Source organism: Lampris incognitus, chromosome 2, assembly GCF_029633865.1.
Source record: "Lampris incognitus isolate fLamInc1 chromosome 2, fLamInc1.hap2, whole genome shotgun sequence".
NCBI classification, from domain to species: domain Eukaryota; kingdom Metazoa; phylum Chordata; class Actinopteri; order Lampriformes; family Lampridae; genus Lampris; species Lampris incognitus.
The window spans coordinates 9,142,491-9,160,088 of NC_079212.1; the positions used below are offsets into that span (position 1 = coordinate 9,142,491).

Consider the following 17,598-nt stretch of genomic DNA (forward strand, 5'->3'; position numbering starts at 1 on the left):
CGTGCAGGTGATGATGTCGTGTTGCTGATACGTGCAGGTGATGATGTCGTGTTGTTGAGACGTGCAGGTAAAATGTCGTGTTGCTGATACGTGCAGGTGATGATGTCGTGTTGTTGAGACGTGCAGGTGATGATGTCATGTGTTGCTGATACGTGCAGGTAATGATGTCGTGTTGCTGATACATGCAGGTGATGATGTCATGTGTTGTTGAGACGTGCAGGTGATGATATCATGTGTTGCTGATACATGCAGGTGATGATGTCATGTGTTGCTGATACATGCAGGTGATGATATCATGTGTTGCTGATACATGCAGGTGATGATATCGTGTTGCTGATACATGCAGGTGATGATGTCATGTGTTGTTGAGACGTGCAGGTGATGATGTCGTGTTGCTGATACGTGCAGGTGATGATGTCGTGTTGTTGAGACGTGCAGGTGATGATGTCATGTGTTGCTGATACGTGCAGGTAATGATGTCGTGTTGCTGATACATGCAGGTGATGATGTCGTGTTGTTGAGACGTGCAGGTGATGATATCATGTGTTGCTGATACATGCAGGTGATGATGTCATGTGTTGCTGATACATGCAGGTGATGATATCATGTGTTGCTGATACGTGCAGGTGATGATATCATGTGTTGCTGATACATGCAGGTGATGATGTCATGTGTTGTTGAGACGTGCAGGTGATGATGTCGTGTTGCTGATACGTGCAGGTGATGATGTCATGTGTTGCTGAGACGTGCAGTTGATGATGTCCTGTGTTGTTGAGATGTGCAGGTGATGATGTCATGTCTTGTAAATGTGCGTGCGGGGCATTTCAGGACCACTGTCTGGTCACACTGGTGACAGATGTGGGTCACTTTACAAACATGACTGTGAAAAACCAAGTGAAGAAATCCGATCAGAGCAAAAAATGGGAATTGAGCTGTAAGGCCTCCTGTAATGTGAACGTGGTCATACTCATGGACACGGTTTTTATGTCTTCTGTGCAGACTGAAGCCATGTTGAACTGTGAGTCTAGCCTACGTTAGCTCAGTTGCTGGCTCTCCCGGGATAATAATAATAATCATCATCATCACTACATTTGTACAGCGCTCAGTAGCAGTTCCTATCAAAAGAAAAGAAATACATCTTTAAACTTCATCAAAGATGGATGACTGTTCTACAAAACTAAACGTTATAATTTACATATTTACGTAAGATAAATTCACTGTAACAGAGATGAGCTTGTATCAGCCCTCCTAAACTCTTCCTCGTCCTGCCACAGCAGCATTACTATTCATTTAGCTTCTTAGTCTCGCTAGAATGTGCAAACTATGATCTAAGTTTTAGGATTGTGCATGTTCTGTGAAAAGACTGATTAACAACAACTGTGAATTGGGGGCGTCCGGGTGGTGTAGCGGTCTGTTCCGTTGCCTACCAACACTGGGAAGGCGGTTCGAAACCCCATGTTACCAACGGCTTGGTCGGGTGTCCCTACAGACACAATTGGCCATGTCTACGGGTGAGAAACCTGATGTCGGCGTGTGTCCTGGTCGCCACACTAGCGCCCCCTCTGGTCAGTCAGGGCGCCTGTTAACTGGGGGGAATAGCGTGATCCTCCCACGTGCTACATCCCTCTGGTGAAACTCCTCACTGTCAGGTGTAAAGAAGTGGCTGGTGACTCCACATGTTTTGCAGGAGGCATGTGGTAGTCTGCAGCCCTCCCCGGATCAGCAGAGGGGGTGGAGCAGCGACCGGGACGGCTCAGAAGAGTGGGATGATTGGCTGAAAGGTGGGGGGGGGGCCCGAAAAAAAAAAGAAAAATTGTAAATTGAGTAAAGAGTATTAACCATCAGCTTCAGAGAGAGGTGCAGTTTCTTTTGGGGGAGTTGCTACTGACCCTGGTAGACATCCAGCAGCTAGGCTAAGTAGGCTAAACTCACAGCACAGACACAACAGAGGAATCCACGAGTTAATCTGACTCTGAGTAAGCAGGACACATAGTAACAACCCCGGAAACTGAAGTATCCACATAGTAACAACCCCGGAAAATGAAGTATCCATTAAGTAAAAGTCCACTCCTCTTCTCTTTCTCTTTAGGTTGATGATGAGCGGGGGCGTCAATGTGAAGTCTGCCCCCCGGGCTCAGACCTCATCTGGTATCCCTCTCAAACGCGGCCCGCTGCCCACCTCCCACAAAACAGACCCCCGCCGCCACACCAGTGGCCTCCCTCGGCCCTCTACGCACACTCCCAAACACACGCCCACACACACTCCGACACGAACGCCCACGCACTCGCCCACGCTGTCCGTGCGCGGCTGCGGGGACCCGGATGCGACCCTGAGAAATCAGCTCTTCCAGAGGGTGGGAGCGCCACCTGCTCCTCAGGCTTCCCGCCTGGCCCATGGCAGCCCGCTGACCCCGCACCGGCAGCTGGTGCACCCTAACGACAAGCTGGATCTGGGAAAGCACACTCCCACACACACCGCAACAAATACCTCGCACCTACCCCAGAACACCAACCGCAACAACAAAAACCCCTGTTCGAACAGGATCCAGGCATGGGGGGCGAGCTGCCTCCCATCACCGTCGCAGATGAGGAGGGGCAACAACTCCAGCGCCGCAGCCCAAGAGGACGGAGACGTCCTGCGGGAGAAACGGGAGGTGCTCTCAGTCCCGTCCTCCTTGATGGCCAATGAAAACCTTCGCCCACCTTTCGTGCCAGTGACCACTGCCCTCAGCCCACCGGTCAGGGGTCATAGAGATTCCACCAGCCAATCAGACGAGGAGATGGGGACACCTGAGGACACAAGTCCCACCTCCTCTTCCGATTCCCTCCTCCCGACTCCCGTCATGTTGGACCTGCCTTTTTTTTCCAAAGTGAGCAGCGGCATCCTGGACACCGGTCAACACAACGAGGCCGCGGCCACCGAGACACAGACGCATCGAGTCAACATGGCTACCGTGGCTCCATTCAGGTACAGGTGAGCAGACAGAACACACGAACAGACACACTAAAAACACAGACACACAAAAACACCCGTTTTCTTCTCTCTTTGTTATCGGTCATTCTCTCTCTCTGACATCTCTCTCTGTCGTTCATCCTCCTCTTTCTCTCTCACTCATAAAAACCCGGACCACTCAGAACCAGGCTCACTGGCCCATTCTCTACACTGACTCCAGTAGTGTGTGTGCCTGCCCACGGGCACACACGCACTCCCTCACTTGGTGTTTTTTGGGGCGGAGCTGATTGATAAAGTGTTCTCTTGTCAGCCTCTGAACTAAAAGTCCTTTTGTTAAGTGATTCTAATGCATCCTCTCTCCCCAGTATCCCTCTCTCTCTTTCTTGCTCGCTCTCTCACTCGCTCTCTCTCTCTCCAGTGTCTCTTTCCCCCAGTATCTGTCTCTCTTGCTTGCTCGCTCACTCACTCTCTCTTTCCAGTATCTCTCTCCCCCCAGTATCTGTGTCTCTCTCTCTTGCTCACTCGCTTGCTCTCTCTCTCTCCAGTATCTCTCTCCCCAGTATCTCTTCTCTCCCTCTCCCCCCTCTCTCTCCAGTATCATTCTCTCTCCCCGCAGTATCTCTCTTCCCCCAGTATCTTCCCCCAGTATCTCTCTCCCCTCTCAATATCTCTCTCTTCAGTATCTCTGTCTCTCTCTCTCTCCAGTATCTCTCACCCCAGTATCTCTCTCTCCCTCTCCTTCCCTCTCTCTCTCCAGTATCTCTCTCTCTCCCCCCAGTATCTCTCTCCCCCCAGTATCTCTCTCTCCCTGCAGTATCTCTCTTCCCCCAGTATCGTCCCCCCCAGTATCTATCTCTCTCCCCCCTCAATATCTCTCTCTCTGTCTCTCTCTTGCTCTCTCTCGCTCTTTCTCTCTCTCTCTCTCTCTCTCTCTCTCTCTCTCTCTCTCTCTCTCTCTCTCTCTCTCTCTCTCTCTCTCTCTCTCTCTCTCGCTCTCTCTCTCGCTGTCTCTCTCGCTGTCTCTCGCTCTGTCACTTGCTTGCTCTCGGGGGTGACAGGACCCAAAAACAAGTGAATCAGATTGAGGAAGAGAATTTATTTCACAATGATGTGTTTGATAAGTGACGTTTTAGGTGAATAAATCAGTCAAAGCTTAAACTGTGTTTCAGTTCTGGGAGCAGAATAAGCGGTTCAGATAATGGATGGATGGACAAAATGATGATACACGACCTTGATTGGCTGCGTGCACGTCCACTCATCTCTTTCTTCATATGGACGTGACGTTATTACGGTTCACTGTTACAGCAGCGTGAAGACCAGTGAGACCCTCTAGAAAGTCGTCCCGTCCCTAGCTGCTCATCAGAGTGTTGTCATGTGATGATCGTGTGTTGTGGGTGACAGTCAGTCAGCAGGACTGAAGTGCTTTGCTTGTGGGGACATGGTGATGGAGTCTGTGTTGTGTTGACAGGCTGCAGGTGGAGAAAAGCGATTTGTCTGGGGAGGAGCTGAGCGACTGTTCCTCTGGATCCATAGAAGTCTGCTGTGATGACCTAACACCAGGTTAGACACACACACACACACACACACACACACAAAAACATGGTTACATGATGCACGCATGCACACTAATGCATGCACATGCACACACACACACACACACAAACATGGTTACATGATGCACACACGCACACACGGCTACATGATGCGCGCACACACACACTAATGCATGCACAAACACACACACACACACACACACACACACACACACAAACATGGTTACACGATGCATGCACACACACTAATGCATGTACAAACACACACACAAACATGGTTACATGATGCATGCACGCACACTAATGCATGTACGAACACACGCACACACAAACATGGTTCATGATGGAGATGCACACTAATTCATGCACACAGACATGCACAAAGATACACATATGCACACACACCGGCTTTCCATGCACACACACATGCACACACCACACATACACACACACACACACACACACATATGCACAAAGAGATACACATATGCACAAACACACTGGATTTCCATGCACCTGCATGCACGCACAAACACACACATACACCTTGACATTAGAATGTTTGGGAATAGCTGATATGGGATACACGCCACACAATGTTCACATCCCACTATCCACTGTTTTCTCTCTCTTTCTTTCTCTCTCTCTCACTCTGTCTCTCTCTCTCTCTCTCTTTCTCTCTCTCTCACTCTGTCTCTCTCTCTCTCTCTTTCTCTCTCTCTCTCTCTCTATATATACATATTTAACTTTGTTAAAAGAGACACTTTTTTCCACTCAACGGTAGGGAAAGTGCTCAACAAATAAGGAACAAAATAACCCAGTGAGTCAAGTAAATTATTTATGAGACAGTATGATGTCTCATAAATAATTTACTCATAAATAATGTAAATAATTTAAGGGTCTAAGGACAGGATGCTGTGTTGCTGTAAAGCCCACTGAGGCAAATTTGTTATTTGTGATATTGGGCTATACAAATAAGAGTAACTTGACTTGACAGTATAAGCCTCTTTGCTTATGGCATGAAACAGGCTTGTACTGTCTCATAAAGAATTTACTTGACTCACTGGATTATTTATATATATATATGTTTGTCTCTATGACTGTATGTCTATGTATGTCTTTGTATATGTATCTAGCTATTTCGATGTCTATTGCTCTCGCTGTCTGTCTCTCGCTCTCTCTCTCTCTTTTGCTCTCTCTCACTCTTCCTTGCTCTCTCTCTCTACTGCTCTCTGTCTCTCGCTCTCTCTCTCTACTGCTCTCTCTCTCTCTCTCTCTCTCTCTCTCTCTCTCTCTCTCTCTCTCTCTCTGTCTCTCTCTCTCTCTCTCTCTCTCTCTCTCTCTCTCTCTCTCTCTCTCTCGCTGTCTCAGGTAAGTGTCAGATTTATGTGTCCGCTGAATCCCATTCTAAGTAATCTAGTTCTGTCTGGTCACATAGGAAGGAAGTGGTGGAATGGAGACCAGAGAACTCTTTTTGGCAGGTATTGTGTAGGGGGGGGGGGCTTTCAGCAGCTCGGCTCTTTCTTTGTTACCGGGTCATAGATGACACGAGACAGGACACGCCGGCGGCCAGCCTCTGGGCCTCATTGTAGGACCTGAATAGAATCAGTGAGGACTCTGAGGCCACTATTGTCTGTCTGAGTGTGTGTTTGTCATACCCGTGGAGCCATGTCTGGACTGGGCTGGCCTAGTTTGTGTGTGTGTGTGTGTGTGTGTGTGTGTGTGTGTGTGTGTGTGTGTGTGTGTGTGTGTGTGTCAGCCTAGGGCTCTGCTTACTACAGTGGTTCTGAGATGAAGAGCTAGATAAGAGTGATGGGCTCAGCGTTAAGATGAGAAAGGAGGAGAGTGATGATGTGGGTCAGCGATGGAGTGGTTGAAGAGAGGTGGAGGGAGAGAGGGAGAGACAGTTGAGTGAGAGGCTTCCCTGCGAGGCAACACGAGCTAAGCAACACACTCTGAACTGACCAGGAGTTTGTCCTCTTTCGTCATCCTCCTCTCCCCTCTCTTCCTCTCTGGGAGTTTCTTAATGGAGCGTAAAACCCACAAACCAGCGGGACATCCCTGCACGTCTCCTGAGTAATGGTTTGATCCAAACCTCGAACCACAGTCATGCACAGCCGAGGTCAGTCTGACTCTTAAGATGCGTGTGTGTTTGGGGGGGTGGGCAGAGATATGACTTGATCAGTGGCTTTATGAAGCATTTCTTTCGGAGCGGTGTCTGTTGGACAGGCTGAAGGGGGCCTCATAACTCAGAAGCGTACACTCCTGACCTGTATTGAGGTTTACAGGCCAACTCCCGCCTCGGGCACACGTTTGGCTTTGAACAGCTGGAAGATTTGACCAGAGAAACCAAGCAGCTAAATAGACCTGGGATCACGACTGCAGGAGTGTCTTTCAAACCAGAATACAGTAAACTAGTTGTATTTACACGTTCATGTGGAAATACATTCAAAACGTGTACATTTTAGCTGAAAATGCTTCTATTCTATTCTACTTCTACTTTTGGCTGCTGCCATTAGGGGTCGCCACAGCAGATTATCCGTTTCCATCTCTTCCTGTCCTCCGCATCTTCCTCTGTCATGCCAACCTCCCTCAAATTACACCTCCTGCATAAGATATAGTCCACCTGTGTACACCTTCCTCCACTCTTACACGTCACCCTGTGTTCCTCCCTCTTCTTGAAATATGTATTCACCACTGCCACTTTCATCCTTTTCACAAAATCCACCACCATCTGTCCTTCCACATTCCTCTCCTCGACACCTTACCTGCCCATCACCTCTGTTCTCTTCACCAACATGCCCACTGCAGCCCGCTCCAGTCACCACTCTCTCCTCCTTGGGTACCCTCTCCACCACCTCACTCCAGAGTTCTTCTTTCTCTTCCATCTCACACCCAACTTGCGGGGTATATGCGACATAAAATGGCAAATGACTGATCCAAATCCAACAGAAAAATCCTCATGGTATCAAAATGACAAATGAAAAAAAAATTTTTTTTCAGTCAGAGTTTGACCATTTCAAATATGCACAACCCCATGACACTTTTTATTCAGCCGTGCAGTTAACGGCTGCATTACTGCGCCAGACACACCGGATCTCAACATTTATTCTTACTATTATTGTTATTATTATTATTTCTTTCGTGTTTCCTGTTTCACTTCATGTTGAGCCGGGTCCAAACTATGGACCTGAGGCACCATAGGGCAGATGTCACTTGATTGACAGTACTTGTCGTAATATGTGGGCTGTTCCAAGTAGGGCGATCTTCTGGACCGCATGGATGTTGATGTTGCCTGGGATCGGTTATTATTATTATTATTATTATCATCTGTAATATCGGCAGAGGGGCTGGAGCAGTGACCAGGGCAGCTCGGAAGAGTGGGGTAATTGGCCAGATACAACTGGGGGGAAAAAGGAAAAAAAAAAAAGGAAAAATAGCGTCTGAACACCAGATAAAGCTCCCATTAACATTTTAATGGGATACCACCAAGTGATGTTTCAGCTGTTAAGGATCTTCTTCAGACTTAGTAGACTTTTGCAGGAATATTCCTTCATGCTGTGATCATTCAGTTCTCCCTTTTATCAGCCCTGGCACAAAAGGATGACATTAATTTTGCATCCTGCAAACAAAAAAATAACGTTTTGTGAAGAAAAAAAATTTTTTTGGGGACTTTTTCCCCTCATTTTTCTCCCAAACTGTATCTGGCCAATTACCCCACTCTCCCGAGCCATCCTGGCCGCTGCTGCACCCCCTCTGCCGATCCGGGGAGGGCTGCAGACTACCACACGTCTCCTCCGATAGATGCGGAGTCTCCAGCTGCTTCTTTTCACCTGACAGTGAGGAGTCTCACCAGGGGGACATAGCACATGGGAGGATCATGCTAATCCCCCCAGTCTCCCCAAACAGGTGCCCCAACCGGCCAGAGTAGGCGGTAGTGCAGCGACCAGGACACATATCCACATCCGGCTCCCCACCCGCAGACATGGCCAATTGTGTCTGTAGGGATGCCCGACCAACCTGGAGGCGACACAGGGATTCGAACCGGCGATCCCCAATGGAATAGACCGCTATGCTACCCCAGACGCCCCAACGTCTTTCCGTCTTGGGGGAGAGATCCCTGCTCTGTTGCTCTCCCCAGGGTTTCTTCCTTAGAGAGTTGTTCCTTATCCGATGTGAGGGTCTAAGGACAGGATGTTGTGTAGCTAGCTGTAAAGCCCCCTGAGGTAAATTTGTGATACTGGGCTACACAAATAACACTGACTTGACTTGGCTTGTGTGTACACATGTAGATGTATACTACATGGTGACACAGCAGCAGAACAGCCATACGAGCTGTTCTCTATATAAACTATTTCCAGAACAGCTGGCGTTGTCACTTGTGTGTGTGTGTGTGTGTGTGTGTGGGCTTCAGGCTGTGGTTGTGGCCTTGTAATTGGTCCCTACAGAAGGCGTTAGAAATGCAGTCAAAGTGTCCTGGCCTCCTCCGAAGCCGATTTTTTTTTTTTACGTGACGGGTGGTCTGACGGTGTAATGACTGTAATTTGGAGCGAGGAGGAAGGGAGGAGACTGAGGGAAGCAGGCAGGAAGGGAAGGCGAGAGGGAGGGAGACGGTGCCAGAAAAGAGAGGAGGTCACGGGGTTGAGGGTGTTGTGAGAAGACTAAGACAGAAAGAGAAAGGTAAAACAAGGGAGATGAAGATTAAAAAAGCCGCACATGTTGACGTGACCTTCACATATCCGTCCTGGCTGTAAACAAGTCAGAGGGGCCATCGGTCGTTTTTCATGGTAATAAGAAATTACATGTTTGATATCTTTCCCCACCAGCAACAGCCATTCAATATTAAAGCGTTGTGTAATTGTTCCTCAATGTGCTATTTTTTTATTGGCGGGGGGTCGACCATGTGGCGGCACAGTGGTTAGCGTGGTCGCCTCACAGCAAGAAGGTCCTGGGTTCGAGCCCTGGGTTAGTCCAACCTTGGGGGTCGTCCCGGGTCGTCCTCCGTGTGGAGTTTGCATGTTCTCCCCGTGTCTGTGTGGGTTTCCTCCGGGTGCTCCGGTTTCCTCCCACAGTCCAAAGACATGTAGGTCAGGTGAATCGGACGTACTAAATTGTCCCTAGGTATGAATGTGTGTGTGTGTGTGTGTGCGTGTGTGTGTGTGTGTGTGTGTGTGTCAGCCCTGTGTGATGGCCTGGCGGCCTGTCCAGGGTGTCTCCCTGCCTGCCGCCCAATGACTGCTGGGATAGGCTCCAGCATCCTCGCGACCCTGAGAGCAGGATAAGCGGTGCAGATAATGGATGGATGGATGGATGGATGGATGTGGTTCTCTATATGATCATATTGGACGACGTTATTGATCAGTTTTCTTTCTTTAAAATATGCATGCTGTGAGGTTAGGATGGAGCGGGAGATTGACAGCTGGATTGGTGATTGACAGACGGATTGGTGTAGCATCAGCAGTAATGTGGACATTGTACCGGACCGTTGTGGTGAAGAGGGAGCTGAGCCGGAAGACAAAGCTCTCAATTTACCAGTCAGTCTTCGTTCTAGCCCTCACCTATGGTCATGAGCTTTGGGTAGTGACCGAAAGGGTGAGATCCCAGACACAAGCGGCTGAAATGACTTTCCTCCGTAGGGTGTCTGGGCTCAGCCTTAGAGATAGGGTGAGGAGCTCGGACATCCAGAGAGAGCTCGGAGTAGAGCCGCTGCTCCTTCGCGTCGAAAGGAGCCAGTTGAGGTGGTTCGGGCATCTGATTAGGATGCCTCCTGGGCACCTTCCTTTGGAGGTTTACCGGGCACGTCCAACTGGGAGGAGATCCCGGGGTAGACCCAGAACTCGCTGGAGGGACTCCATGTCCAGTCTGGCCTGGGAGCACCTTGGGATCCCCCAGGAGGAGCTGGAGGGCGTCGCTGGGGAGAGGGACATCTGGAGTGCCCTACTTAGCTTGCTACCACCACGACCCGACCCCGGAGAAGCGGCTGATGATGAGATGAGACGAGATAATAAAATGTGTATGCTACCGGTGGATTGTGTTGTCGGTGCTGCACCAAAATCTGCAGAAAATTGTGACTTGTGCGTGAATGCTGTCTGTGTGTGTTCACGATCTGGAAAACGAGCTATTGAATGAATCAAAGACGACCACTTGAACAGCGGAGGCGCTGGAGGGGACATCTCCCGCCGTGTGATTGGGTTATGGTCGTCCCCCTGTGGCTGACTTCCAGAGCTCCTGGATTCAGACTGAATGTGAGACACGTGTTCTGGCTCCATTAATTTCATCTGGGCTGTTTTAATCAATGTTGTTCTGTGACCCTGACCAGGACCACAACATTTACCTTGATCCATACACCGTTTGTTCTCTCAGTTGCACCCCAGACCTCCCGACCCCTCCTCCCTCTGGAGAGACCTAACTGCATTATTCTGTGTGTGTGTGTGTGTGTGTGAGAGTACACAGATGTTCTCTGAAAGATGGGTATGATTTGATCCACGTCTAATTTTTCGACTGCTGTCGTGTTTTTGGCCCGATGCTCCCTATGGACTCGAACCCTGTCAGCTGTCTGTCCTTCTTATATACACACCCACACACACATACACACGCACATACACATGCACACACATGCACACGTACGCACATCAGACACACATATGCACATGCAGACACACACACATGCGCACTTACACACACACATACACACAGACACACGCACATACACAAGTGTGCTGGTATGCACACATGCACATGTACGCACACAGACACATGCGCACGTACACACGCACACACACAGACACACGCGTACACAGACACACATGCGCACTTATGCACATGCACAAGTACGCACACACAGACATACACACACGTGCACACACACACATATACACGTGCACACGCTCACACTGGAGGTCATACTTTTTGGGGGGGGTTTGACCCCCCCCCCTTTTCTCTCCAACTGTATCCGGCCAATTACCCCACTCTTCCGAGCCGTCCCGGTCGCTGCTCCACCCCCTCTGCTGATCCAGGGAGGGCTGCAGACTACCACGTGCCTCCTCCCATACATGTGGAGTCACCAGCCGCTTCTTTTCACCTGACAGTGGGGAGTTTCACCAGGGGCACGTAGCACGTGGGAGGATCACGCTATTCCCCCCAGTTCCCCCTCCCCCCCCGAACAGGATCCTCGACTAACCAGAGGAGGTGCTAGTGCAGCGACCAGGACACACACCCACATCCGGCTTCCCACCCGCAGACACGGCCAAATTGTGTCTGTAGTGACGCCCGACCAAGCCCGAGGTGACAACGGGGATTCGATCCAGCGATCCCCGTGTTGGTAGGCAACGGAATAGACCGCCATGCCACCCGGGCGCCTCCTTGTACATATCATTTTGAAATGTTTGGTCAAATCTCCTTAAAATCCTCAAGCGATGAAGCGAATTAAATTCAGCAAACATGGACCATCACTTCAGAACAGGAGAGCTGCGTTTAAGGTAAACCAGGCTTCCCGTCTCTGTAATGGTGCTGCGCAGTACCAAGTGTGTTGATCACCTCAGGGCCAGCCACCCTTAGACGACCCATAATGCTCTCTGGCCAATCTCATCAGAGACACATACGCTGAGCCGCTGCTGGACAGCGTTTGTTGGTTTACTTGCTTTAGCAAGATGATCAGACATTAGCGACCCAGCCCGTCTCAGGGGTGGGGCAGTAATCACCATTACTGAGGCTCCTGTAGCACCTCCCAGAGCACAGAGGGGAGAACAGTCCATGGTTGGGGTGGGTGGGCTCTCTGCTGATGCTGAGACCCCTTCAAAGGCAGTGTTTGTGATAAACGTCTTTTATGGCTGGGCGCTGGGTACCGGTGATATGCTGGGCCGCCTTGACGACCCGCTGCAGAGCTTTCTGGTCTACTGAGGTGCAGTTGCCGTACCACACTGAGAAGCAGCTGGTCAGGATCAGAGTTGGAGAACCCGGCTTCAGAAAGTAGAAGTACTAACCATGTATTTGCTCCACCCATGGACTAAACCAGCTGAGTTCACTAATTAATTCTCCTCCCTGGCAGAAGTGTTGTGCTAATTAGAATCAGCTGGTTTAGTGCATGGGTGAAGCAAATACATGGTCAGTACTTCTACTTTCTGAAGCAGAGTTTTCCACCTCTAGTGCATGGGTGGAGCAAATACATGGTCAGTACTTCTACTTTCTGAAGCGGAGTTTTCCACCTCTGGTCAGGATGCTCTCTACGGTGCAGTGGTAGAAGTTGGCGAGAATTTTGGGGGATAGACGGGTGCTCCTCAGGAAATGCCGGCGTTGTGGGGCCTTTTTCACAAGGGCCTGGGTGTTAGATGTCCAGGAGAGGTCCTCGCTGATGTGGACTTCAAGGAATTTAAAGCTGGAGACACGCTCCACTTCCACCCCATTGATGTGTATGGGGGAGTGGCTGCAGCTTCTAGACCCCCTGAAGTCCACATTCAGCTCCTTCGTCTTCTGCACATTGAGAACAAGATTGTTGGTGGTGCACCATGATGTGGTGCTGAATCTCGTCCCTGTAGGCCGTCTCGTGATTGTTGGTGATACGGCCTAAGACTGTGGTGTCATCCGCAAACATAACTACCACATTTGAGGGGTGAGTTGGCAGGCAGTCACAGGTAAAGAGGGAGAAAAGGAGGGGGCTCAGAACACAGCCTTGAGGGGCACCTGTGCTGAGGGGTCAGGGTGAAGGAGTTGTGGTTGGCGGGGGTGATAGTGTTGAAAGCAGAGCTGTAATCTACGAACAGCATCCGGATGTAAACATATACACATACATTAAACATATACATTCATGTAGCCCCCCCCCCCACACACACACACACACGCACTCAAACTCCCTGTCCAGACCTCTCAGGCGTTGAACCATCCAGGCCTGATATTGCAACGCACTAAGACAAGAGCCCCTTTCCTCTGGTCTCCTCCTCCTCCTCCCCCTCCTCTCTCACCCTTAGGGACATTTCCATAAAACAAGGAGGACACACACACTGATGACTGCACACATTAGACAGAGTGGTGAGAGAGAGAGAGAGAGAGAGAGAGAGAGAGAGAGAGAGAGAGAGAGAGAAGAGGGAAGGGGGTGGATGCTGAGCGAGATGAGCGGGTGGACCTTTTCTAATCATGTCTGACCTCTGCTGTGCTCTCGCAGCCCAGAGAGCCGAATGAGAGGACCGTTCATGTGTGTAACTCCCCGTGTGTGTCACTGTCACACAACACACACACACACACACACACACACATGAACTAATGTGCACACGTAGATGCCCAGTATGACGACACCCACCCATCAAATTGTTAACTCACAGGGCATCAAGTCAGCCATCAGTGTAGACCTACAGAGAGGGCTCACAGTGGCTTCTGATGAATGTGTTGTAATCCGTTATTTTTGTATGTGGACACACAAAAAATAAGCAGATACGCACACACACACACACAGATACACACACACACACCAGTACATAGATGTTCTCGACACACAATGGCTCTCCTGACTGAGTGCTTCATATGTTATATCACTGCAGACTTCACGTAAATGACCACAAAGTTAAAATACACAAATAATTTTCATCACACCCAAATGATGTCCATCGCTGCCATACACTCGCCACGCCGTAACCAGGCAACCAGGCTCTGCAGCGCAGCATTGTGGGATACCCCTGGGAGGTACGCTGAGAATGTCAGCACAGAGGTGTCAGCAGGGGAGAATCTGTGAAGAGCAATACCCTGTAAACCACACACACACACACACACACACAAGCACACACACAGTATACAAACGCACACACACAGAAACACATTATACAAAAACACACACACACAATTCGACATACAGTAGTGACACACAAACACACTATTTCTTTGTATGTTTTGACGTCCTCAGAACAGCGGGGGTTGTGTGTCAGTGTTGAGCTGTGTGTGTGTGTGTGTGTGTGTGTGTGTGTGTGTGTGTGTGTGAGAGAGAGAGTCATAATGAGTGTGTGACACTTACCCTGGACAGAATGGTGTTTTTGTTGTTAACATTTGTGCCTCCGGCCGGAGGAATGCAGAGTGACGGACACACTCATAGTTTTGTGGTGGAAGCCGTTAAACAAGGCCTGCCTGACTGCGTCAGCTGGTGACTCACGGTGCACATGGACCTGCTGGTCTGGACCTGCTGGTCAGGACCTGCTGGTCTGGACCTCTGCTGGTCAGAACCTGTTGGTCAGGAAATCTGCTGGTCAGAACCTGCTGGTCTGGACCTGCTGGTAAGACCTCACTGTGAGGTCTCATGCTGGGCAAGTGGGCTCACATGTCCACTCAGTCCTTCTCCAGGTCTCTCTGTCTCCCCCGTTCTCTATCTCTCATATATCCACCCAGTCTGTCTCCCCCCTTCCCTCTCTCATATATCCACTCAGTCCTTCTCCATGTCTCTGTGACTCCCCCCTTCTCTCTCTCATATATCCACTCAGTCCTTCTCCATGTCTCTCTTTCTCCCCCCTTCTATCTCTCATATATCCACCCAGTCTGTCTCCCCCCTTCTCTCTCTCATATACCCACTCCGTCCTTCTCCATGTCTCTCTGTCTCCCCTCTTCTCTCTCATATATCCACTCAGACCTTCTCCATGTCTCTGTCTCCCCCCCTTCTCTCTCTCTTATATCCACTCAGACCTTCTCCATGTCTCTGTCTCCCCCCTTCTCTCTCTCATATATCCACTCAGTCCCTCTCCATGTCTCTCTGTCTCCCCCCTTTCTCTCTCTCATATAGCCACTCAGTCCTTCTCCATGTCTCTGTCTCCCCCCTTCTCTCTCTCATATATCCACTCCGTCCTTCTCCATGTCTCTCTGTCTCCCCACTTCTCTCTCATATATCCACTCAGACCTTCTCCATGTCTCTGTCTCCCCCCCTTCTCTCTCTCTTATATCCACTCAGACCTTCTCCATGTCTCTGTCTCCCCCCTTCTTTCTCTCATATATCCACTCAGTCCCTCTCCATGTCTCTCTGTCTCCCCCCTTCTCTCTCATACACTCAGACCTTCTCCATGTCTCTGTCTCCCCCCTTCCCTGTCTCATCTACCCACTCCGTCCTTCTCCATGTCTCTCTGTCTCCCCACTTCTCTCTCATATATCCTCTCAGTCCTTCTCCATGTCTCTCTGTCTCCCCCCTCCTCTCTTATATCCACTCAGACCTTCTCCATGTCTCTGTCTCCCCCCCTTCTCTCTCTCTTATATCCACTCAGACCTTCTCCATGTCTCTCTGTCTCCCCCCTTCTTTCTCTCATATATCCACTCAGTCCCTCTCCATGTCTCTCTGTCTCCCCCCTTCTCTCTCATACACTCAGACCTTCTCCATGTCTCTGTCTCCCCCCTTCCCTGTCTCATCTACCCACTCCGTCCTTCTCCATGTCTCTCTGTCTCCCCACTTCTCTCTCATATATCCTCTCAGTCCTTCTCCATATCTCTCTGTCTCCCCCCTCCTCTCTTATATCCACTCAGACCTTCTCCATGTCTCTTTCTCCCCCCTTTTCTCTCTCATATATCCACTCAGACCTTCTCCATGTCTCTCTTTCTCCCCCCTTTTCTCTCTCATATATCCACTCAGTCCCTCTCCATGTCTCTCTGTCTCTCCCCTTCTCTCTCTCTCATATACTATATCCACTCAGTCCTTCTCCTGTTTCTGTCTCCCCTTCTCTCTCTCATTGTGTTTCTAACTCACTCATACACACACATGTACACCCACATATACTATACACAAGTACACACACATACTCCCACATATACACACAAGTACACACACATATACAGGTACACAAACACATGCTCACACACACAGGCACACACATGCGCACACACACACACACATACACACACACATACAATAGGGGTGTAAGAAAACATGATACCCTCGAGTATCCCAATATTATCTTTTGTGATACTGTATCGGTTATCGAAACCACTATATCGATTTTTGATTGTTTTCATGTAAAGGTTCGTGACAAACATTTTGTGTTGTGTGTAACTCCACGACCGCTAGATAAGTGTTGTAAAATCTATCTTCAGCCATTTGACTCTTCCACTCCAACCCAACCACGTAAACTGAGACAGGAAGTAGCATAAACGCAAAGAACACAGGCCTATGAAATCACAATATATCACCTTTCTTACAGTATCACAATATATCACAACATATCACCATATATCACCATATGTCACACCATATAACAATATATCACAATATATCACCATATATCACAATATATCACTTTTCTTACAGTATCACAGTATATCACAATATATCACCATATATCACCTTTCTTACAGTATCACAATATATCACCATATATCACCTTTCTTACAGTATCACAGTATATCACAATATATCACCATATATAACAATATATCACCTTTCTTACGGTATCACAATATATCACCATATATCACCTTTCTTACAGTATCACAATATATCACCATATATCACCTTTCTTACAGTATCACAATATATCACAGTATATCACCATATATCACAGTATATCACCATATATCACCTTTCTTACAGTATCACAGTATATCACCATATATCACAATATATCACCGTATCACCTTTCTTACAGTATCACAATATATCACCATATATCACCTTTCTTACAGTATCACAGTATATCACAATATATCACCATATATCACCATATATCACCTTTCTTACAGTATCACAGTATATCACAATATATCACCATATATAACAATATATCACCTTTCTTACGGTATCACAATATATCACCATATATCACCTTTCTTACAGTATCACAATATATCACAGTATATCACCATATATCACAGTATATCACCATATATCACCTTTCTTACAGTATCACAGTATATCATGATATATCACCATATATCACAATATTTCACCATATATCACCTTTCTTACAGTATCACAATATATCACAGTATATCACCATATATCACAGTATATCACCATATATCACCTTTCTTACAGTATCACAGTGTATCACAATATATCACCATATATCACCTTTCTTCCAGTATCACAATATATCACAATATAACCCAATATATCACCATATGTTGAATCACAATACCCGT

The 17,598-nt window shown here is 48.5% G+C and overlaps 1 protein-coding gene across 7 annotated transcripts in view; it reads left to right on the forward strand.

The window, feature by feature from the left end:
• The window catches only part of LOC130108500 (neuron navigator 1-like), a 176,852-nt gene that overhangs the window by 17,069 nt on the left and 142,185 nt on the right, over positions 1-17,598 (forward strand). For 6 of the 7 annotated variants that reach the window (XM_056275453.1, XM_056275457.1, XM_056275455.1 and 3 more), the window contains exons 2-3: positions 2,090-2,974; positions 4,422-4,513. In XM_056275453.1, coding sequence (XP_056131428.1) covers positions 2,094-2,974; positions 4,422-4,513 — 973 coding nt within the window. In that variant the 5' untranslated portion in view covers positions 2,090-2,093. The remainder of the gene's footprint in view (positions 1-2,089; positions 2,975-4,421; positions 4,514-17,598) is intronic. The other variant, XM_056275454.1, reaches the window with a different exon arrangement.